This window comes from Poromitra crassiceps (genome assembly GCF_964638095.1).
Source record: "Poromitra crassiceps genome assembly, chromosome: 11".
In the NCBI taxonomy this organism is placed as follows: domain Eukaryota; kingdom Metazoa; phylum Chordata; class Actinopteri; order Beryciformes; family Melamphaidae; genus Poromitra; species Poromitra crassiceps.
Window position 1 is genome coordinate 34,997,791 of NC_139643.1, and position 24,455 is coordinate 35,022,245.

The 24,455-nt window shown below is 46.2% G+C and overlaps 1 protein-coding gene across 1 annotated transcript in view; it reads right to left on the bottom strand.

Moving 5' to 3' along the window:
* Nucleotides 1–6,817: 6,817 nt before the first annotated feature.
* The window catches only part of gabbr2 (gamma-aminobutyric acid (GABA) B receptor, 2), a gene marked incomplete at both ends in the record, with an annotated part of 258,155 nt that continues 240,517 nt past the window's right edge, over nt 6,818–24,455 (bottom strand). The window contains 6 exons of the mRNA XM_083646683.1: nt 6,818–6,983; nt 9,390–9,507; nt 15,100–15,229; nt 16,043–16,225; nt 16,358–16,582; nt 18,815–18,925. Coding sequence (XP_083502809.1) covers nt 6,818–6,983; nt 9,390–9,507; nt 15,100–15,229; nt 16,043–16,225; nt 16,358–16,582; nt 18,815–18,925 — 933 coding nt within the window. The remainder of the gene's footprint in view (nt 6,984–9,389; nt 9,508–15,099; nt 15,230–16,042; nt 16,226–16,357; nt 16,583–18,814; nt 18,926–24,455) is intronic.

Here is a 24,455-nt window from a genome sequence, read left to right on the forward strand (position 1 = left end):
TACCTTCCCGCGCCCTTGGCCTTGTGTGATCCCATACAGAGTCTGGAAGTGTTCATTTCCACTCTACGCCTGGCGGCTGCACCGACTCCACCCATGACATAACAAAAAGTTCATGACTGTAAAAGCTCAGCTGGCTGTGCTTTTGTCGCTCATAGCCCCCTGGTCATGTCCCTGTGGGGGTCAGGGGGGGAGACCAGGCCCCCCGCTTGGCTCCAGGTGATGGTGTTACGGCTGGAATCGAACCAGCCACCCGCATCTTCAGCGTCGCGGTGCAGCCGACCTATCCATCGCACCACCAGCTCCCCTTCACTCTCACATCTCTTCTCCAGGCGCTTTTATCTTTTTGCTCTGGTTGTCACCATTCAAAACTGACTGAGGCTCGAACCTACGACCTCAAAACAGACTGTGCTCAAACCCATGACCAACTCTTTGAGCTATCAGGTCAGACTTAGCCAGGCAGCTTTTCTCAGAGCTTTTCAGTCTTTCGTCTGGGTGTCAACCTTCAAAACCTATGACTGACCGGGGATCAAACACACAACCTCTAGACTTTCACCCAGTTGTCAATCTCTGTGCACCACTGAGTCATACAAGCTCAAGTCATTTCTGTTCTGTCAAAGCTTTTCAGACTTACTTGGGAAGTTGTTGTTCTTCAAAATGGAAGCTTCCACTGAGGCTTGAACCCACAACCTCAAAACTGCCCATTGCTTAAACCCACAACCAACTCTCTGAGCTACCAAGTCAGAGTGCTTGTGATGTGTTTTCTCAGAGCTTTTCAGTCTTCTGACTGGGTGTCTGCTTTCAAAAGCTATGAGTGACTGAGGCTCAAACACAGAACCTCCAGACTTTCAGGCAGTTGTCATTCTCTGCGCGCCACTGAGTCATAAATGGTCAAGTCATTTCTGTCAAAGCTCTTCAGTCTTCACTTAGGAAGTTGTTCTTCAAAATAAAAGCTTTCACTGAGGCTCAAACCCACAACCTCAGAACTGACTATGCCTCAAACCCACGACCAACTGTTTGAGCTACCAGGTCAGACTTCTACTGACAGCTTTTCCCAGAGCTTGTCAGTCTTTCATCTGGGTGTCAACCTTCAAAATTTGGGGATCAAACACACAACCTCTAGACTTCCACAAAGTTGTCATTCTCTGCGGGCCACTGAGTCTTACATGATCAAGTCATTTCTGTCAAAGTTCTTCAGTTTTTCCCTTTAAGAATCCGGTGTTATGTTTTGTCCGAGAAATTGCATTTTGCCGTTTTTTGTTTGTTTTTTATTTTCTTGGGGGGGGGGACCCAAATATGTGCATATAAGGCAGCCTTGTAAAAAGTGGTAGACCCGGGGGCCATACAGTACTTGAATCTGGCCTTGGCTCCTTTCTTCATTTGTATGCAAGCATGTGCATGTTCAGGTGCTCTCTTCATATTCACAGGAGAGTTTGTCTGTGTGTGTGCTGGCTCTTTTCTCTGCTGCGCAGACATCTTGCCTTGTGAATTTAGCCCCAGTAGAGCCAAGAGGATGGAGCGTGTGTGCACTGTGTGCTATTTGCAGTGGGACGGCAGTAAACGAGTGTGCCTAGCTGCCACAGTCCAAGGCCAAACTGCTCCACTTCTCCATGTGGGACAGAGCGGGGGGCCCCGGAGCGGCCCCGTCTAGCACAGACACGCTAAATATTTGAGAGCGGGGATGGAAAAGACGGGCTAGCTTTAACGAGAGGACGTGTACACACACACACACACACACACACACACACACACACCCTCCATCCTGTTTGCAACTGGGTTCCTCCTAACAATTCAAATTATTTATGAACCTCAACATACAAGGCTTTTCATTACATATTTATTCTCCCTTCACACTGCCTGTGTGCGTGTAGGGGTGTGTGCGTGCGTGCGTGTGTGTGTGTGTGTGTGTGTGTGTGTGTGCGTGCGTGTGTGTGTACCTACGTGTGAAGACACTCAAGACAGTAGACAGCTAACCCTCACTCTGCATGCCTTTTGGTATTTCAGTAAAGCAGCATAAACTGCACTGGGTGCTGCATCATGCTTACAAGTTCAGCCTTTTTTTTCATGAGAGGAGCGAGCGTGAGAGAAGGAAGACATTTGAACTCGGTGGCATGACTTCTGACAGCTTAAAAGCTATATAGAGCACTGAAAGTTGATCAAAGAGTGTGGGTGTGGGTGTGCGTGCGTGTGTTGCTCTGGTTCAGCTGTCATAGGCAGCCTGGCTGTGTGGAGGAGAAGGTGCTATGTGTAGCCTTAGGTGCCCATGAACTGTCTAATATTTGATTCCCTGTCACTTTAATATAAGTTGTGGAAGCAAATAAAGAATTCAAATGCGCGTGTGTGTGTGTGTTACACAATACACATGAAGTGAATAGGGGTTCTGTTGTATGTCTCCAGAGCATTATATGATCAACATTTATAATAGCAAACATGATGTGCAGTGTTGGGCAAGTTACTGTGTGGGACAATACAACTCAAATACAATTCAACTTATATCTATCATTGTCCCTGGATGGGATACTTGATGATCATAAACCAGATAATCCTCTGAGGTTGTCTGCTATTTTCACATCCTAAAGTAACTCTTGTCCATTTAAATTGCAGTAACTGTAAATGAGTTTGAAAAACTAAATAGACTACTAGACTACTACTAGTTACCACAAAAAGTAATGGAATTACAGTAACTAGTTACTCCAAACACTGATTATATACAGTACTATTCTTTGTGGTGTGGCATAACTTTGTGTCAAAGGACAATCAGGAAACGACATTATTTGGCAGGGTGTTTCATGAATACATTAAGCACTGACCTTGTGCCCAAAACGCAGTTTAATAGGGTTTACTGGCAGTGATTTAATCATGAGATGAGAATTTTGAATCCAAATGCAGATTGTGGACTGATTGCCTCAACAAGTAAATGCCTTTACCACGAATCAACATTTTGGGAGCAGATGCCATCGTAACAATGGAGAACCAGGGGCATTAAATAAGTCCCGCCCTCTGCAGATGAAACAAACAGCGTTATTTTCAGTCTCACTTTATTTAACGATGATGTGAAAAGTAAAGGCTGTCCATAACATTCAGACAATTAAAGAAGAACGTTATTCAAAAAACCCCATAACAACCAATGGCTCCAAAAATGTTCATGTGTTCCAAGTGTGATAGTTATTTTATACAACTTTTTCATATCTATACCTCATCTGTACATAACATAGTTACAGATACTGTAAAAAAATTACTTCCAAGTATCATTGTGGTGTATTTGTGAACGTCAATATTTCCTATGTAAAAATTAGAATATATATATATATATATGTATATATATATATATATATATATATGTATATATATATAATTCTCTACTTCTTTCTGATGTAAGAAAACAAGTTATTGCCCCTCTTGAACATGTTGCATTCAACATAGGTTGTTTTTTTCCGCCTTTTTAAATTCTTAAATGAACTTAAAACTCCATGGGATACCACATATGAAACTAACAAAAAACAGTAACAGTATGGACCTGTGTGTTTTTCCACTTGGTATATTCTTATATTTTTGGACATGTACGTTTCATGTTCTCCAGAAACCCTGATGATGATGATACATACAATGATATGAATATATGTTATGTTGATCTTCAAACTGAAAAGAAAAGGTCAAAGCCAAGGGCCTCTGGCAAATAAAAACCATTAACATGACGCTGTTTATTACAGGACATTATGAGCCCTTGAACTACCACCATTGCATTTGAACAATTTTAAGAAAATGTTGAGGAAAAGGTTAAATCAATCATTAGAAAGAGAAAATAAAATCAGGGCACATAAAAATAAATAAATAGAAGAACAATACCTGATGATCTGCATTTGGCATTTGGGACTGATGATAGAAAAGTGACTCTATGATTCTGTAAATGCCAGGAGCGGTTTAATAGAACTGACCGTTCACTTTGCTACGTCCTTCACTTTATTGCCCTCAGTGCCCAGAACTGCTAATCCATGTTTGTCATTTACATGGTGGTGTTGAGAGTCTGTGCACTGAGAATCTTGGCATCGACGTGTGTGACTCGATCAACAGGTTTAAAGAACTTAAAGCCACGTTTTGTCAGGAAATCAAAGTAAAACTGTATTTTACTGTAGGTGAGAGAGTGACACAACAGGATGGATTTGTCACGACAGTCGCAAAAACAGAGGTAACTCTATGTGACTTATACATTTTATTTCATGCCGTCTTGAGAAAGCCAAATACCAAATATTCCATACATGGACACCATCATCAGGGCATCAGCAAATTGTACACAATCACATATAATGTACTATATAAAATGTGTGGTTGATTTTTCTTCTCCTGAAGGAACAACCAACCCTCAGACAGTGTCTCACTCACTTGTCAAGTGACCATGATTCTCTAGTTGGCAAAGGTGGAGGAGAAGCCGGGACTCCTCGGAGGTCTGTGCGCGGGGTTTCCCTGCCCCTGTGCGCAGCAGGGGGAGGTCTGTGCGCGGGGTTTCCCTGCCCCTGTGCGCAGCAGGGGGCAGGGGAGGGGAGGAGCTCTCAGAGGAAGTCATCCTGATGTGTCCAATAGCAGTTCGGTCTCCACGAGCTCCTCTCCAGCTCCTATTCCGGATCCTCCACTGGGCCTCTGAGCGAGCGCCGACTGACAGTATTTACTATCGGACAGCAGCTTACAGAGGAAATCCACTCCAGTTTGAGTGGAGCTGTCGCCACGTGCTCCTACACTGTCCCATGCATTGAGGCGTTGAATGAAAATAAATCTATGACAGGTTGTACAATTTACAGATGAGTAGCTGATGTTGTAGTTTGCTGGGTCAGCACTATTCTCACCTTATTGTGTACTGTGGGTCCTGTAGGCTACAATATAAGACAACAGGCACAGCGCTCAACAAACGCCTTAAAAACTAAAAACCAAGACACCAACGGTGAAACATATGTTGAAAAACAAACCTATTCAGACTCTCGATAAAAAGCTCTTTTTTTTCTTGTTTTCCCCTCACTCGGAGTCCTTATTTTCTTGTTTTCCTGTGTGAGGACAGTTTTAAAAAGAAATGACGACACTATGTCGATGCACCTTTTGCTCAGTGCATCCTTGTTGGGCCAAGTTCAACTGCACAGAATTACATTTCCATAGCAACTACGAGGTATGCTCACTGTTGCTAAGTGTAAGTGTAAGTGGAATTTCACGACAATTCATATGTGAACAAAAAGCCCTGTGTCTGTGCTTCATGTTCTATCACTGTGACCAGCAGTGGTGACATCACCATCTTGGGACTGCAAGCTACAGCTGGCTGAGGCTTTCACGTATTCATCACCTTTACCATCAGGCCAAGCATTCGACACCAAACACGTTGTGGAACTGGCAGACCTACATCATCTCCAGCATGCCCTCTTCAGCTTCATAGTCATTGAACCCAAGGCTTGATGGACATTTTAACAGTCTGTGGAGACCACGCTGTGGGGATCAACTACGACCAGGCCGCTCACTAACGCCTCGTCTGAAAAGCACCTGGATTCATAAGGTGCTCTCTCCTGACTTCAGTGTCTATCTGAATGTGTGCATTTCTTGGCGTCCAACACACATTAAAGAAGACAACTGTGGAACTACTCTTGTGGTGTCTTTTAGCTCTAACATTTTCTAACATCTGCAGCCTTGGAGACCTGTTAAAAGGCATAGCATCAATATTCTGTATATCATGCTTTTTTGAGGACATTAAGTACGTTGTAAAAGATGAAAGGCCTATGCAAAGTTTCATGTGAAAGCTTGAAGGAAAACTAGTGGTGCAAATTTAGCAACGTGGAAAATGAGCCATGTGCATCTCCAAGTTAGAAGAATTGGCCCCTGGTGTCTTTTGACATTTTATGACTCACAGGCTTTGCTGTATCTCCCTTTTGGTGCCCATGTATCATCACACTGCAGTGGAGCACACAAACCAATCTCTATCTCTTATATACGTCTAATTCTTTGTAAAGATGCCCTTTTTTAAGTTTTAATTTAAGATTTTTTTTTTACTTCTTGCCCCTATTACAAGCTCCACCCTTAATACCCCCTTTAATTCACAGCATATACAAAGCTTACAGTACATCAAAGTCAGAAATGATGATATTTACATGTCTCCACAAGCTGGGGTTGGGGTGGTGTTCAATTGGATGAGTCCTTTGTTGGGCAGTGGGAATTCCACATTTCCACACCTGGTATCCAGTCGCTGAAGCAGTGAAATACTCAAGTTGGATGACAAGCTCACACATAGCCGAGGGCACAGACATACGTACGACGCCGAGGGCACAGACATACGTACGACGAAGAAGGAACAGAAACAGACAGTCCCCTCTGAAGCAGATAAGGCTACACCTCAGGTCAGGGCTGGTCCACTGCTGCTCGGCTGTTCGGGCGTCTGTGTGTGTGTGTGTTTTGCGTATTTGTGTGTGCGGGTTTGCATGTGCCTGTATGTGTGTGTGTGTGTGTCTGCGTGTTTGACTGCATATGTGTATGTGCGTGGGCAAGGGGAGCAGATGAACAAGAGGACGACGTCGCGGTGAATCATGGGAGTTTGTAAGGGTCACCCCGTGCCCACTCTCTCTCTCTCCTCCCACCCCTTCCTGACCGAGCGCTTCAGTTCTAAAGAGGTGGGGGGGAGGGTGTCGAGGTATGAAGAGTGAATCTTGGACCCCCCCTCCCTCTCTCCTCCCCCTGTCCTCCTTGTTCCGAGACAAAATACGCACATACGCTGATGATATCAGTCTATTTGTTGTAGAAAAAAGAACCATGGATGTCTCCTCTGCAAAGTGCCAGGTGGGGGAGTGAATGAAGCTCACAGGCCAGAGACCATTACCCGGTAGGACGGAGGCATGTGTCTGTGCCGCGGGCTGGAACCGGGGCTGCCGTTGGGGCTGGTACAGCTGGCATCAACCCCTCCTATGGAGGGTAGGTAGGCATGGTGCAGGATAGGCAGCTGCAAGGACAGTCGACGCTGTATGCTGCAAAGAGAGAGAGACAGTTCTACTGTAAGAGGACGCTCATAGCGTGGACATCAGCACGGTTTATGTTCCCTTCTTTATTTATTTTTCTTTATTTCTTAAGGTGAATGAGCAGAAGCATCCTGGTAGCTCAGTCGAGTTGGCTAATTAAGGCGCATACCATGTAACTGTGACTGGGTTCGAGTCTGGCCTGGGACCTCTGTCATATGCCATTCCCTTCTCTGTTCCCCAATCTTTCCTGTAGGCCTATCTCTTCACTATATATGTCGAATAAAAAATAGCAAAATGAAAAATAAAATAAAAAGGCGTATTTCTTATTTATTCGAACAGTTGGAAAGCATAGACGGAGAGAGAATTGGGCAAACATAGGAGAGAGCGTTCTGGTAGCATTTGACCGTAGCCCTGCAGGAGCGGCTCCAGAGGCAGTGGACTTACTTGATTATTCAGATTTGACATAATATAATATTATGAATAATCAATATTATTGATTATTCAGATTTGACATAATATCGATTATTCAGATTAGACATAATATACCGGTAGTTTGCTACATCGATGGTGGCATCACATCCATGAAAGATATTGTGGACTGACAGGAGACCGGATGGCTCATACCTGCCCTCGAGCGATTATTCTGACTTTCTCTCCCATTCTTCAGTTTGGCTACAGTACCTCCCAGGTAGCACCCTCCTCTCCTCATCCTAGTCCTCTCCAGGCTTTTGGAATCATCTGACAAAAAGAACATTTCATGCTTCTGTACCATTGCCGCCGCCACCACCACCACCGCCAGCCGCCACCAAATGCCAGTTATGTAAACATTCAAGATGGGGAAGTAACTTGAGGTCATTCAACATTAGACCTCGAAGAAATCTCTTAATTAGGCAAACTTGTATATGTTCATGGTCCTCAGGACTTCAGAGTTATCCTGACCTGTTCTCTTTTTGTTGGGAGCAACATTTGGCTTGATTGGAAGTTGGAAACCCTCATTACTGTTTTGCTTTACCCTGCCTTTTTGACACAAAATGGCCCCCGCAAAAAGGGTCTATCTGGAGTTTGCCTTGTGCACACAGTCACCCCATGACCCACATACATGTACATGTATCTACATCAAGAGGGAATTCTGAGTTGATGCAGTGTATTTTGAGATCCCAGTTGAGAAAAAATAACCTTTTGTGTCTCCCTGGGACCCAAACTCTGAGTTGCCATGACGACCCGTTTGGCGACCCACCCCCCCCCACGGTTCTGCGACCCACATTGGGTCCCGGACCCATAGTTTGGGAAACACTGACCTAATACCATTGACACATTCTACATACACCTCGCACTCTTCCCGTTCATCACGTTTCAAGTGTTATTATCACTCTTTCATTCTCTACCTTTACTCTCCCTATACCTCTAACTTCTCCCTCTACATCCCTCTCTTCTGTTTCCTCCCTCCCTCTCTCCCTGCTTCTTCATCTCTCTCCCCTCCATGTGATCAAACATTCATGCGGCATGGGAATAGCTCCGAGTGTTCCTTTACTTCTGTTCTCCTCCCTGTCTATTTTCAGAGCTGCTTCCAATGCCAGCTGTAAATCACTGGTTACATAAGCTTCTGTGAGTCTCTGCTTCTCTTTCTATCTCTCTCTCTCTCTGTCCCCTTTCCTGTCTAAACAGCCTTCTCTCTGAATCCACTGCTCATACCATCTCCTTCTCTCTGCCTTCCTTCCACTGATCATCCTCTCTCCTCTCCACAGTATTTCCCCCCTTGTCTGCTCATCCTCCCTTCTCCCTCTGCCCCTCTATCTTCTGCATTCTCATAGTCCCAGTTAAACGAGTGTAGGAGGGAGCGCTCTCAATGATGCAAGAAGTACCTCCCCCCCCACCCACCCACCCGGTGATGAAGTCGACATCCCTCAGCCTAGCCACGTTATGAATAATAAGTGAACATAGTCACATGAGTGTTTTCTGAGTGTCCAAGACGCTCATCTTTTAAGAGTTGGGGCAACATACAACATCATACATGCTATCTGTGTGTGTGTGTGTGCCTTCATGTCTAACGTGTGTGTGTGTGTGTGTGTGTGTGTGTGTGTGCACACGTATGCGTGTGCCTGAGCGTGTGCGCAGGCGTGCTGCGAGCTACTCACAGAGGCTTATGATGCTAGATTTGACACATATGTGGTTTTTATGCATGTTGATGTGCGTGGGAGAGAAAAGTACGCGGCCTCAGAACTGGTCCGTCCTCTGCAGGGCTCGGTTGCCAGAGCAACCGCCTGAGAGCTGCTAGTGGTTGCGATACATCTGACGTCTAGTCAGAAAACCGACAAGACAGAGGAAGAGGGAGGGAGGGGGGGCTGTGAGGAGGAGGAGGAGGAGGAGGAGGAGCGAACAGGGGGGAAGAGGTGCTGAAGGAAAGGGAGATCTCACTGTTCGGGCGAGTTGATATCCTCCAGGGGACCTCTGTTTATTCTGGAAGGATCCACGGAGCCCCACTGTGCCTGAGGCTTCTGCTCCAGGTGGTTCTTCAGTATGGACTTCTCCCCATCTGCACGGACACACAGCGAGACAGCACAAACAAACATCATATGATCGATGGTTCCTGAGACGACACACTGAGCCCTTATAAGTTGCACTGTGGTTTCCTGCACCTCTGCAGCGCCGGGGAAACATGAATTTAACTCGCTCATGTCGACCACATCTCTCAACTGAGTGTAAGCCATGATGTTAAAAAAGGAATCTGATGGCACAATGTCACCACACCTGTGTGTTACACCTGTGTTACACCATGAGCTATTTCAATAAGCACGAACAAAAACAACCAACACCTGCAAGTGATGAATTCAACAGATGGAAATAGAAGCCTCCGGTCTCTGAGAGAGAGAAAGAGAGAGAAATATACAGACGTAGAGAAAGAAAGAGAAAAATAAAAAGGACGAAAGAACAAACGAGCGAAAGAATGAAATAAAAAGTTGCCTCATGTGTCTCCCTCCAAAGAGTCAGGAGGTGGCGGGGACAGAAAAAAGTTGCTGACATGATTTCTGTATTGGCCTGATGTCACAGAGGGAGGCAGACACTGAGGATGGAAGAGCCTGATGTCACAGAGGGAGGCAGACACTGAGGATGGAAGAGCCTGATGTCACAGAGGGAGGCAGACACTGAGGATGGAACAGCCTGATGTCACAGAGGGAGGCAGACACTGAGGATGGAAGAGCCTGATGTCACAGAGGGAGGCAGACACTGAGGATGGAACAGCCTGATGTCACAGAGGGAGGCAGACACTGAGGATGGAACAGCCTGATGTCACAGAGGGAGGCAGATACTGAGGATGGAAGAGCCTGATGTCACAGAGGGAGGCAGACACTGAGGATGGAACAGCCTGATGTCACAGAGGGAGGCAGACACTGAGGATGGAACAGCCTGATGTCACAGAGGGAGGCAGATACTGAGGATGGAACAGCCTGATGTCACAGAGGGAGGCAGACACTGAGGATGGAACAGCCTGATGTCACAGAGGGAGGCAGACACTGAGGATGGAAGAGCCTGATGTCACAGAGGGAGGCAGACACTGAGGATGGAAGAGCCTGATGTCACAGAGGGAGGCAGACACTGAGGATGGAACAGCCTGATGTCACAGAGGGAGGCAGACACTGAGGATGGAAGAGCCTGATGTCACAGAGGGAGGCAGACACTGAGGATGGAACAGCCTGATGTCACAGAGGGAGGCAGACACTGAGGATGGAACAGCCTGATGTCACAGAGGGAGGCAGATACTGAGGATGGAAGAGCCTGATGTCACAGAGGGAGGCAGACACTGAGGATGGAACAGCCTGATGTCACAGAGGGAGGCAGACACTGAGGATGGAACAGCCTGATGTCACAGAGGGAGGCAGACACTGAGGATGGAACAGCCTGATGTCACAGAGGGAGGCAGACACTGAGGATGGAACAGCTTGATGTCACAGAGGGAGGCAGACACTGAGGATGGAAGAGCATGATGTCACAGAGGGAGGCAGACACTGAGGATGGAAGACGATCAGAGGTTCTGCAGTAAACCCCCTTATCGGTTTTCCAAAATGGCACCTGGAGAGTAGTGGAATGATCCCTTTCTTCCTGCAGTTTTCTCCCCTCCAGCCTCCAGTTGTCCCAGATTTCCCACCACTTGGCATTCGGCTGACCTGATTCGCTGATCACAGCGTTGTACTCTGTGCCCTCATTGGACACCTGAGCCCGCAAAACTATTTTAGAGCAAAACCAGCCCTCTGTGCACTTTGGGGGGGGGGGGGAGCGCCTAACCTTGTAGCTCTGAGAGCTGTGTTAAAAGCACAGACATAGATATTTACCGGATATGCACTTCATCCTTGATTCAGACACAGAAGATATCTGCATGCCTTTAAAATACAGTCTTGTTATAGGGATTAGACTATCAGAACAGAAAGTGATGGGTGTAATTTTCCAAAGGTCACGTGGCTATAGGCCATAAGAGTGTGACGTCAGATGCCTGAGTTGACCGCGTAAAACAGTGGGGAAACCAGCCAGGGGTACATGTAGCTCTAGCCAGGTTAGCCATTGTTAGCAATAACAGTTGATAACAATAACAATGCATTTTGGGAACCGCTGTTCCACTGGATCCCCAGGGCTGTGTACTTTTATACATTCAGAGCGATCATGCATTTAGATTTGTTCTTAAGGGGACATTCAGACCAAAAGCGTTTTTGGTGTGAATGTCCCCTATGTATGCTGATGAGTGATGACTGTGATCATGAGTCTGCTGCGTGATGTATTGTTGTTGCCTAGGCCTTTGTTCACACCTGGCGCTTAACATAAGCAGAACTGAAGTTGAGCTCACGCTGAAGTTGAGCTCACGCTTAACCGGTCACACCACATCTCTTTTCCTCAGCGCCTCGCTCAGTGCGCCTTGAACCCTCCCACAACTTCCATTTACTTCAGGCCTGGCAGCTTCATGCTTCATGCTTCACGCTTCATGCTTCATGCGTCATGCTTGGAAAATAGGACTGAATCCTGAACGATCATTTGAGCGTGGCGTGAGCGTGTCTTGAGCAAGGCACGCGCGCGGCTGGTGTGAACGGCTTCGCCTGTTAACAAGGACGCCGAAATGAAACTTGTGGGTTCAGCGTAGGTTGAGCTTAGGTTGAGCTTAGGTTGAGCGTTGCTTCGGCGTATGGTGTGAACGTGCGGTAGGTGCCGTGTTGGACTACCGTCTGCAAAGCAAATTGCCCCTCGGCGACATTAACGTTTTTTCAACCTTTGAACCTTGTATCGACTATCAACTACAGGTAGACACTTTGTAGCAGAGATAGAAAGATGATCTAAAATGTGGACAGGTGTGTGAAGGAACAGGATGTGCAACATGGGTTGTGGGGCATTGGGGTTAGTTGGGGCTCCCTCAGGTGCGCAGACCAGCCCCACGATGCCAGTCGGTCAGACTCTGCTGTTGTCCAGCTCCGCCATGTGCTGGTACAGTACATATTCATGAAGACAGCCAGACAGCCAGAGAGACAGAGAGAGAGAGACAGAGAGAGACAGAGAGACAGGCAGACAGAAAGAGAGAGACACAGAGAGAGAGAGAGAGAGACAGAGAGAGAGACAGAGAGAGAGAGAGACAGAGAGAGAGACACACAGAGAGAGAGAGAGAGACACAGAGAGAGAGAGAGAGACAGAGAGAGAGACACAGAGAGAGAGAGAGAGAGAGAGAGAGAGACAGAGACAGAGAGACACACACAGAGACAGAGAGAGAGACACACACAGAGACAGAGAGAGAGAGACAGAGGTGGAGTGTGATTGTGATCGCTGTTGACACGACGTCCTACTCTTATAACAGCCACTCATTCACGGCCTCCAATACATTTAGAGCAGCTCTCTCATGAATACTGATGAGTCCAGTGAAGAGCCGGCGTGATGCTGATGACTGTCAAGCATAAGCAGGCCGAGGCCGCGACAAGTTGATGCTGCTGCTGATCCTTACAGGAGGTTTAATGACCTGTGATTATTATTTCCATATAATGTGTGTCCGATTGACCGTGTCTAAAGTGCCATGTCTCTCTCTCTCTCTGAACACACGCTAAATCAATCTGAGTGCTGAAGTAGAGCGGCTATTTTAGCGCTTGTGAAATCTGTCGCAAACTCGAAACAATTTCTTAACTAATAAAATCTGGTATGAGCCAATATTATTATGCTTTGCCTTGGAATGAGAAATATGAGTCAAAAATCTCGCAGTAGTGTGGTAGCTTGTAACACCATACACTGAGCTGCTCCATCAAAAACACCATACACTGAGCTACTCCATCAAACAGTAGAGCAATACCACGCACAGCAGGACATGTCGTATTTCATTTCCAAACATATCCTTATAGCCTATGGCTTTCCCATAACACATACATTCCCGTCTCCTCCCCTCTATATTTCTTAAGCCAGACACTGGGGGAGTGTGCTTGTGTCAGTCTGTTTCTATGTCTATGGTCGCACGAGCGCGCGCGTGTGTGTGTGTGTATGTGTGAGAGAGAGAGTTTGAGGGTGTGTGTGTGTGTGTGTGTGTGTGTGTGTGTATGCATGAGTGCAAGAGGCAAGAGACAGAGGAACAAAGAAACAGAAAGAAAAGCAGCAGAAAGAGATGCAGAAAGAGAGAGAGAGACACATGTACCCATTGCACTCGTTTGATTGCATAACCGTGAACTTTCACAGACGAGGATCTTCTCAAACAATGGAGACACGCTCCGCTCCCCGGCCACAAAACACGTGTGGCTGTTTGACTCTTGTACGCTCCAACACGCAGACAGATCCATCAGACGCCCCCCTGAGGACATCATGTGCCGGCGCGTGCGTCAGAGGTGCCGGATCTGCCTGCCATATATCGCCATCACCCCGTGTGTGTTCGATTGGTGAGTAATGCAGGCGATGCTGCTACACCACAACGGGCTAAATATAGCCGAACCGTTTGGTTTGAACAAGTAAAACGATTTTTATAAGCATTTTACGAAATGTCCATGGGAAAATAAATGGCGGATGAAAATCTCTGGTAGCATGCTGAAGCAGGAAGTGACGTTCACTTTGGCTCTCTATATAGGCGATGCTGCTATACCACAGTAGGCTATGCGTGAAATGATGCACCAGGCTTTATAATGTGTAGAATCCAGCTGCATCTATTCGATTCACAAGGCCTGTATCGGGCAAACGTTGGGAGCAGCTACATTCATGTGGAAAAGCCTGATATGGCAGCCATCATTTTATTTGAGCACCTTTAGCATGTCATTTCCTCCTTGGGTGTTTCAATACCAGTGTTGTCAGCCCGGTAAGGATCATGTCACATGTCTCCCCCCACACTCAAAGAAAATAAAATGTGCCCCCTCTCTTTCATACTCCTCTACCCATTAGTTTGTCGATTGACAGAGAGCAAATTCACACCGCACCAAACTGCATCCGGATGTGTCGACCCACTTTGGGTTTTATAATAAAGGTGGGAAACGTGATCAAAATGTGGTACTATGGGAAACAATATTAATAAGCAATATTAATCTCATGACCAATTCTAAGAGGTGCCATGGACTCGCTGTTTGCCCTCTTCACCTGCAGCCAGCGGCAGCATGGAAGGAGGTATCAAAAGGTCACCACACACCAGCTCTGCATGGTTAAAAATCCATTACTGAGGCAAATTATGCTATGTCAAATTAGAAAAGGTAATTAATAGCAATTATAGCGACTAAAACACATAAATGTCATATAAATAATGAGCCCGAGTAATGGTTCGATTGTACAACATTTCAAAAGTGGCTTTAGACATTCTTGAAAGGCTGTCACCACCACCAGAACTTCGCAGAAATGATTTCTGATAAATATATATTTGCTGTTTGCGTCTGTTTGTATGATGCCTGTTGTGGTTGCATGGCCATTAGTTCATAATACAGTGAATATTACCAGGTGCATTTCTTTGTTCTCATCTCGGGAATATCCTCAACATTAGCTGAAGATATCAAAAAATACTGAACCAATAATGATTAATTCCTCAAAGTGTCTCTTGATGTACTTTCTGATGTAACCTATTTATTTCCTCTAAGCTGATGATCAAATGATAGGTATACACTGTATTATATGAAAACATACTGTAGCTAGTGTCACTTCTCACCTTTGCCATCGGTGAAGTTGCGTATGCTGAGGATGTTGTTGGCGTCGGGGTAGTGGTTCTGTTTGATGTAGGGAGTCTTCTCTGGAGTGTCCTGAAGCTGCATGGTCACTTCCTCCAGCTCCTTGTCCAGCTTTGGGAGTAGAAACATAGACAGATGGATTAAGGTAAGTACTTTATCAATCCCTATGGGGAAATTCCTTCCAAGGGGAAATTCATTAATTGTATTTACTGATAAAACAAGAAAATTATTTTGTGTATGAGGAAACTGTAAAGAAAATTGTCCTGCTTTATGAACAAAAAGTGAACTGTCTTTTACCACATTGGATTTGTTTTCAGACAAACAAGCAAACAAGTGTCACCCATGTTAAGGGCAGGGGTGGAGGCGGGAATCAAACCCACGCTCTCCCACTTCCAAAGTGCACTTATTCACTTGTTTACACATGCTATACTGATGCTATCAGCCCAATAAAACCCAAATGTTTGGTCTGATATTTTATGAACTCCAAAGCGCTGCTTTTTGCATTTGAAAACAAACACTGAAGAATGTCGCAGACTGCTGTCTGCCAAAGATGCAATTTCCTAGTCAATCCTCCTCCAAGAGTGTCTGAGTATCTCTGCATTGCACATCCAGGAACTAAAGTCAGGAGAACCGCAGTCATTCATTTCCTGAGAGATCTAGAGAAAGCCGAGGTGATTGACTAGAGATTTTCCCTAATGCCATTCAATGTCAGCGAGGTGGAACATGGTGTTATTAGGAGATACATCTGAAAGGACGTACAGCTACAGTCAGTAGACACAGAGGCACAGAGACACAGAGACACAGCTTTCTGATCACAAGAATGAACCGGCCTGCTTTCAACTAGAACATCTCATCCACTCCAATGCCAATGACTGTGTTGAGTGGAGCAAAGTGACTCCAGAGTGAAGAGAGCTCAGCTCTGACCTCTGTTATCCTCATGCGGAGGCGGTGGTTGTCGGTTTGAAGCCCGTCCAGCCGCGACGTGTTGGCCTGGTTGACGCTGGTGACTGAGGTGGAGGTCTTGGAGTCCTCCTTCTTCTGGTTCTGGGTGAACTTTAGCCTCCGGTTCTGTGTGGCCGCGTCCGGGTTGGTTCTCATGGTGATGAACTGGGACAAGGTTATAGGTTCATAGGTGTTAGAGTCACACCTACACTCTGGGATGACATTAGATGGACTAGAAATTAAAATGAGGTTAAGACTCTGACACACACACACACACACACACACACACAAACTGACCTTGGGAACGAAGACCAGACAGAGCGTGATGGTGCTGCAGAAGATGATGACCAGGGCCACGATGCAGAACTGAACGTTGGGCTGGTCCCTGGTCAGGAAAGACACTGCGGCACCGATGATGCACATGATGCCCACGTTGTACACACTCATGCCTATGTACTTGCTGTCGTTGAGAGCAGGGATGCTCACGTTCCTGGTCTCCCATGCCAGGAAACAGCCGAACAACTGTCACACGGATAGGGGGGGAGAATGATTTTATAAGAAATATGAGGGGAAGCTTACAAGGACGTCTCCACAAAAACAAAGGAATTCAACCAGCCTACGACTGAGAGCAATATTTCACTTTGGTCAAGGTAGTTTTGCGCTCATATCTGTGCTTCGATGCACAGCCATCAGCCATTTGCAGTGATAGTGACGCCACTTTCTTTCATTTGACAGTAATTCTGTTCTGTCTGGAAATCACACAGACATATTCCAAATAAAGCCGGGTGATCAAGACAACTTGTTTTGTTAGCGTTGTTCAATGCTCTTCATTTTTCTTTACAACTGCTGATGGAGTCTGGAAAAAACTAAACATGAAAGTTGGTTGTGTGGCTAATATGCATTCCATGGGCAGCCACACAGCCACATACAACATCGATGTTGAATATTCACGAAGTCATTACAGAGTCAAGTGAAACATTGCCTTAAGAATTAAAAAACACTTCAGTGAAAGTGTGATTGACACTCTGAAAGAGGGGGGGGTCACTTAATAGATAGACCGTGCCTTGGATTCCCTGGTTAAAGGTTTGTTTAGTGTGTGTGTGTGTGTGTGAGAGAGAGAGAGAGAGAGAGAGAGAGAGATAGTTGTTTCCACTCCACACCTGCAGCAACAGCAGCACCCTGCAGAATAACTGACTGTGTTTAGTGAGAGAGAGAGAGAGAGAGAGAGAGAGTGCTGTAACGTGCTGATCCAAAGTCTAAATGAGAGTTAGCCGCATGACAAGCAGCACAATTACAAGAGCAGTCATTAAGGATTAGCACACCTCAGGTCCTGAGTGGATACGTGCATGCAAATGTGTTGTGTGTGTGTGTGTGTGTGTGTGTGTGTGTGTGTGTGTGTGTGTGTGTGTATGTGTGTGTGTGTGTCTGCTGTGCTGTCCCTCTTTATGGCTGATACAGAGGAGTAGAGTGATGCTCCTGTCAATCACTCCATGCTAACTTTTGCACCCCCCCCTCCCCCCCCCCACCCCACTCCACTCCCATCTTTGTTCCTGCCATCCAAACTTTTCTACCTGTTGCCCCACCATTCACCATGACACTAATGATGTAAATCAACTAAATAACCTCCATATGTGCATTACAGATATCAACAACTGGATGGCATCAAATTTTCTACAGTTAAATACAAGTAAAACCGAGATCATCATCATAGCTCCAGACTCATCGCAGAATCACATTTCCTCCCATCTTGGCCCCTTCTCATCTAACATTACTAACTCCTGTAGAAATCTCGGTATCATATTCGACAACCATCTCAATTTCGATCAGCACATAAACTCCGTTGTCAAATCATGTTTTTTCCAATTAAGAAAAATTTCAAAAATAAGGTCATTCTTATCCACTAAAAATCTGGAAACTGTCATTCATGCTTTTATTTCATCCCGGTTAGACTACTGCAACTCACTTTTCTCCTGTCTCACACAACAAAACATCAATAAACTTCAGTTAATTCAAAATGCTGCAGCTAGACTCATATCCAGGTCCAACAGGAGAGAACATATCACACCGGTCTTAAAATCACTTCATTGGCTTCCAGTTCGTTTTAGAATTGATTTTAAAATTTTAATGATCACTTTTAAGGCTTGTAGAGGACTGGCTCCAGAATATTTAGTTGACCTCCTGCACCCCTACGAGCCAAACCGCAACCTGAGATCCTCTGGGAGGTCACTCCTGGCCATTCCTCCATCCAGACTCATAACTAAAGGTGACCGGGCCTTCTCTGTTCAGGCTCCCCGGTTATGGAATGACCTTCCAGAGGAGATCAGAGAAGCAACCACACTGTCATCTTTTAAATCACGTCTAAAAACTCACTATTTTAGACTTGCTTTTTATTGATCTTATTGTGATTTTATTGTTCTATTCCTCCTAGTTTTTTAATATTACACGTTTACATGGTATATTTAATGTCTACCTAGTGTCTTTAATTGTATGCAATTTTTATGTACTGTCTGCCTTCTGCCTTTTTTAATCTGTATGTAAAGTGCTTTGTAACTTGTTTTGAAAAGCGCTATATAAATAAAGGTATTATTATTATTATTCAAATTATTATTATTAATATTGCAATGCTCTGGCAGACGCACATTTAGCAGCTATACTTGAAGCCTTGTACACGTCCAGTAGGAGGTGTGTATTATTTCGATGTGTGCGTGTCCAAACTATGAGTTCATGATGAAACCTTCTATCGTCTCCTCTCACCATGAGCAGTCCCTTGTAGGCATAGACGATGCCCAGCCAAATGGTCATGTGGGTGTTCTCACAGTGCTCCAAGAAGGGACGGATGGCAATGTCTCGGCCTTGGGGGTCCGCCTGTGGACGGACGGACACACACACACACACACACACACACACACACACACACACACACACACACACACACACACACACACACACACACACACACACAACACACACACAGGGAGAGAGAAGAGGAAGAGAATTGAGTACACCCCGCAAAAAAGGAAAAAAACAGTCAACAATGTCATCACTATATGTTTTGAAAAAACAAATCAGAGAAATGAACAAATCAGAGGCAATGGCCAAAGGTGAGAGAGAATTGAGCAGCATCTATATCGAAGATTGTATGTCTGCAGCGCTGAAAGTGGAGGAAATCGTTCGAAAAAGCCCACGGTTTCCGTACTCATTTTCCCGGCCGTGCAGGTGTTGTAATTTCCCATTCATCCATTGTGGGCGAAGGCTGCGAGCGACAGAAGACGTTGTCGTTGTCGATTGGCCGTCCGCCGGCCGCCAGCCAGAATGAATCAAACATCCAGGTGTGTAATCAAACTGTGTCCCACCACGGCCCCCGGGCTTCCTCAAAGTCGCCTCAACTCACATTAATCCTAGCTTAGCACGCTAATGGCCACGGCTAATTAAGCTTATTCATTAAGGTGATTTACACCTCCTCGCTTCTTTCTTTCTGCCTCCGTCATTCTCTCTCTCCATCTCTCTCTCTTTTCATTTCCACTTCTTTTCTCACAGTTAGCCCACACAGGTCAAAGTGAGCACCTGGGGTATATCTGAACGCGATGAAACACATCAGCTCTCCTCTCTCCTCGCTCTCTGTGTCTTGACCTCTCCTCTCTCGCTCTCTGTGTCTTTTCAAAAGCCTTTCATTCAAAGCATTAGATTTGGCTGCTCCTGTAGAAATATATCAAGTGTGAGTCACCTGGGGCAAGGCTGGACTTAGTGTGCGCGTGTGTGTGTGTGTGTGTGTGTGTGTGCGTGCGCATGCGTGCATGTGTGTCTCTTCTGGCTTATTTACAGTATGACATGTCGAATGGCACAGCAGATGGTGTGCGTGTGTGCGTGTGTGTGTGTGTGTGTGTGTGTGTGCAGGCACTCACTTCTCCATTATATATTGCCTTTAATATGGTGCCTGTTGAATTCAGGGTCATGGCACAAATAGGTCTCGTTAAAGTGGAGAGAGGGATGATAAAGGACAATTTAGGTCTGTCCCCTCGTAAACTACACAGACTGCACGGCCTTGTTCTATCTGCCCCATTTAGCCACATCTTTCAACAGGCCTGCTGTCGCTGTCGGGCCAGCAGCACGCACGCACGCACGCACGCACGCACGCACGCACACACACACACACACACACACACACACACACACACACACACACACACACACACACACACACACACACACACACACACACACACACACACACACAAGCTATATCTCTTCCACTAGCAATTATAACCTCCATATTTTCCATTTTCATCCATATCAATGGAAAATGCCTGCTTTTCTTTATGACCTTGATGACTTTATGTTAGACGGTCTCTATAGAATGATGATCACTTCAAAATGGGAGACGGTCAATTTACGAGCTGGACTGATTCACCAACAGAAATGAACCTGTTAAACTGTGTTACAGTACGGCTTGAAGCTGCACTTCCTTCTGCATTCCACAGCGTAATGTTCTGTATAGCTCTGTCTTGGAATAGGATCTGTCACACAATGTTCCTCACCTGGCTCTCACCCTCTCTCCTTCTGCAAAGCATTACATGCCGTCATCCCACCACGAGCCATCCAAAAGGGACTGCGTGTCCCAAACTCAGACAACATAGCAGGAGGAAGGAACCCCCCACAACACAAACTCTGACGTGGAGTCCCTCCCATGTCTTCAAAGAGAAACGCATTAAAGCACGGGGGACTGCTTCGGTGGTTCGCGCACTTTGTCAGAGCACTCTTCTAAAGCGCCTTCTGAGAGTTCCCGTGGCAACCGTGCGTCTGCTTGTCATCTCTCCCAGACGACTGTGTTAAGTTACAGTGAAGGATTGGTAAAATGGGGTTTGTGCCTTAAAAGCCCACTGAGGAGGTGGAAAAGACGGGAAAGTGGGGCAGCGTATGACGCATAGGGAGGCTATTTTTATAAGGAACCACAATTAGTTGGCAGGGGAGAGAGGAGCTACTGTAAGTAGTGAAAGTCATTTTCTACAAGCTACATTGTACCTATTTAATGAAAAGATAATAACTACCTTATTTCCAATATAAGTAAATAGTTTGGGCTGAACAAGAGAAAATCCACCCATCAGCAAGGCATGCGATCCCTGGTTTGGCCCATTCTGGTCCGATCAGGCACGACCAGTGGCACAAAAACATCTTCTCAGGGCCCAGGAAGTGATGCGTTTTACGTATGGGGTGAATAATGGAGAGAGCTATTTTGGATGGTAGTAGGTGTAGCATGGCAGATGCAGCTCCACAGGGAGTGGCTTCAACCCTCTGACTTCAGCAGTCCTCTGGAACTACAAAAGTGACAGAGTGGAGCTTCATGGACAAAGCAATAGACCAAACTATATACAGCACTCAGCATACACCAGCAGACTTCAGTGCTATTTACATACTCTCAGCTCAGCATACACCAGCATACTTCAGTGCTATTTACATACTCTCAGCTCAGCGTACATCAGCAGACTTCAGTGCTATTTACATACTCTCAGCTCAGCATACACCAGCATAATTCAGTGCTATTTACATACTCTCAACTCCACATACACCAGCATAATTCAGTGCTATTTACATACTCTCAACTCCACATACACCAGCATAATTCAGTGCTATTTACATACTCTCAGCTCAGCATACACCAGCATAATTCAGTGCTATTTACATACTCTCAGCTCAGCATACACCAGCATAATTCAGTGCTATTTACATACTCTCAGCTCAGCGTACACCAGCATAATTCACTGCTATTTACATACTCTCAGCTCAGCGTACACCAGCATAATTCAGTGCTATTTACATACTCTCAGCTCAGCATACACCAGCAGACTTCAGTGCTATTTACATACTCTCAGCTCAGCGTACATCAGCAGACTTCAGTGCTATTTACATACTCTCAGCTCAGCATACACCAGCAGACTTCAGTGCTATTTACATACTCTCAGCTCAGCATACATCAGCAGACTTCAGTGCTATTTACATACTCTCAGCTCAGCATACACCAGCAGACTTCAGTGCTATTTACATACTCTCAGCTCAGCATACACCAGCAGACTTCAGTGCTATTTACATACTCTCAGCTCCGCATACACCAGCATACTTCAGTGCTATTTACATACTCTCAGCTCAGCATACACCAGCAGACTTCAGTGCTATTTACATACTCTCAGCTCAGCATACACCAGCAGACTTCAGTGCTATTTACATACTCTCAGCTCAGCATACACCAGCAGACTTCAGTGCTATTTACATACTCTCAGCTCAGCATACACCAGCAGACTTCAGTGCTATTTGCATACTCTCAGCTCCGCATACACCAGCAGACTTCAGTACTATTTACATACTCTCAGCTCAGCATACACCAGCAGACTTCAGTGCTATTTACATACTCTCAGCTCCGCATACACCAGCAGACTTCAGTGCTATTTACATACTCTCAGCTCAGCATACACCAGCAGACTTCAGTGCTATTTACATACTCTCAACTCCACATACACCAGCATAATTCAGTGCTATTTACATACTCTCAACTCCACATACACCAGCATAATTCAGTGCTATTTACATACTCTCAACTCCACATACACCAGCATAATTCAGTGCTATTTACATACCCTCAACTCCACATACACCAGCATAATTCAGTGCTATTTACATACTCTCAGCTCAGCATACACCAGCATAATTCAGTGCTATTTACATACTCTCAACTCCACATACACCAGCATAATTCAGTGCTATTTACATACTCTCAGCTCAGCATACACCAGCATAATTCAGTGCTATTTACATACTCTCAACTCCACATACACCAGCATAATTCAGTGCTATTTACATACTCTCAACTCCACATACACCAGCATAATTCAGTGCTATTTACATACTCTCAGCTCAGCATACACCAGCAGACTTCAGTGCTATTTGCATACTCTCAGCTCCGCATACACCAGCAGACTTCAGGGCTATTTGCATACTCAGCTCAGCATACACCAGCAGACTTCAGTGCTATTTACATACTCTCCGCTCAGCGTACACCAGCAGACTTCAGTGCTATTTACATACTCTCAACTCCACATACACCAGCATAATTCAGTGCTATTTACATACTCTCAGCTCAGCATACACCAGCAGACTTCAGTGCTATTTGCATACTCTCAGCTCCGCATACACCAGCAGACTTCAGGGCTATTTGCATACTCAGCTCAGCATACACCAGCAGACTTCAGTGCTATTTACATACTCTCCGCTCAGCGTACACCAGCAGCCTTGTGCCACCAACAACAAAATGATAAGATAAAATGAGAAATTGTGCTTATTAGGCCCGGGCCTCTATCACAGCAGAGCAGACCGACGGGAGCTCTCGCCCTTTGGAGGGAAGCTGTCTGGGGAGTTGCCAGGCAACAGGGCTGTGGGCGGCAAGCGGCCCCAAAGTGCTGGTGACAGCGGTAAAAGCGTCGCTTCACTGACATTTTTCACAGCATTAGCCCTGTAACGGGATTGCTCCTGGAGGGCTGGGGCAGAGCAGGCACAGTGCTCTGGAGGGCTGGGGCAGAGCAGGCACGGTGCTCTGGAGGGCTGGGGCAGAGCAGGCACGGTGCTCTGGAGGGCTGGGGCAGAGCAGGCACGGTGCTCTGGAGGGCTGGGGCAGAGCAGGCACAGTGCTCTGGAGGGCTGGGGCAGAGCAGGCACGGTGCTCTGGAGGGCTGGGGCAGAGCAGGCACGGTGCTCTGGAGGGCTGGGGCAGAGCAGGCACGGTGCTCTGGAGGGCTGGGGCAGAGCAGGCACGGTGCTCTGGAGGGCTGGGGCAGAGCAGGCACGGTGCTCGCACACTGTCTATGGAGAGATACTGTAGGTAGGGCAAGATGAGGCGATGGCGGGAGAAGGAAATGGAGGGTGAGATACGGGAGAAGACAGGAAGCAAAATAGAGCAAAAAGGGAGGGATGGATGGATTGAAGTAGAGATGAATGGAAGGAAGTGTGGAGCGTTACGGAGCAAACTGCCACTTCTCAGCAGGCTCAGAACAGGGACGAGAGGAAGGCGCTCTTTAGCCGATCTCTTTAGACAGAGATGGGAGCAGCGAGATGAGACGAGCGAAGAAGATATTGAGAGAGGAGAAGCTAACCGGAGAGCAACAGAGAGAAGAGAGGCAGAGGGTAGAGATGGACCGACAAGTGAGAGAGAGCTCAGTCATTGTCACCTGCAGCTGCCGCTTGTGTGTGTGTGTGTGTGTGCGTGTGTGTGTGTGTGTGTGTGTGTGTGTGTGTGTGTGTGTGTGTGTGCGTGCGTGTGTGTGTGTGTGCGTGCGCACCCATGCGCGAGCGTGTGTGTTCCAGTACAGGGGCCCCCAATGTTTTGGTTGGCCCCTGCAGAAGTGCCTTCAAC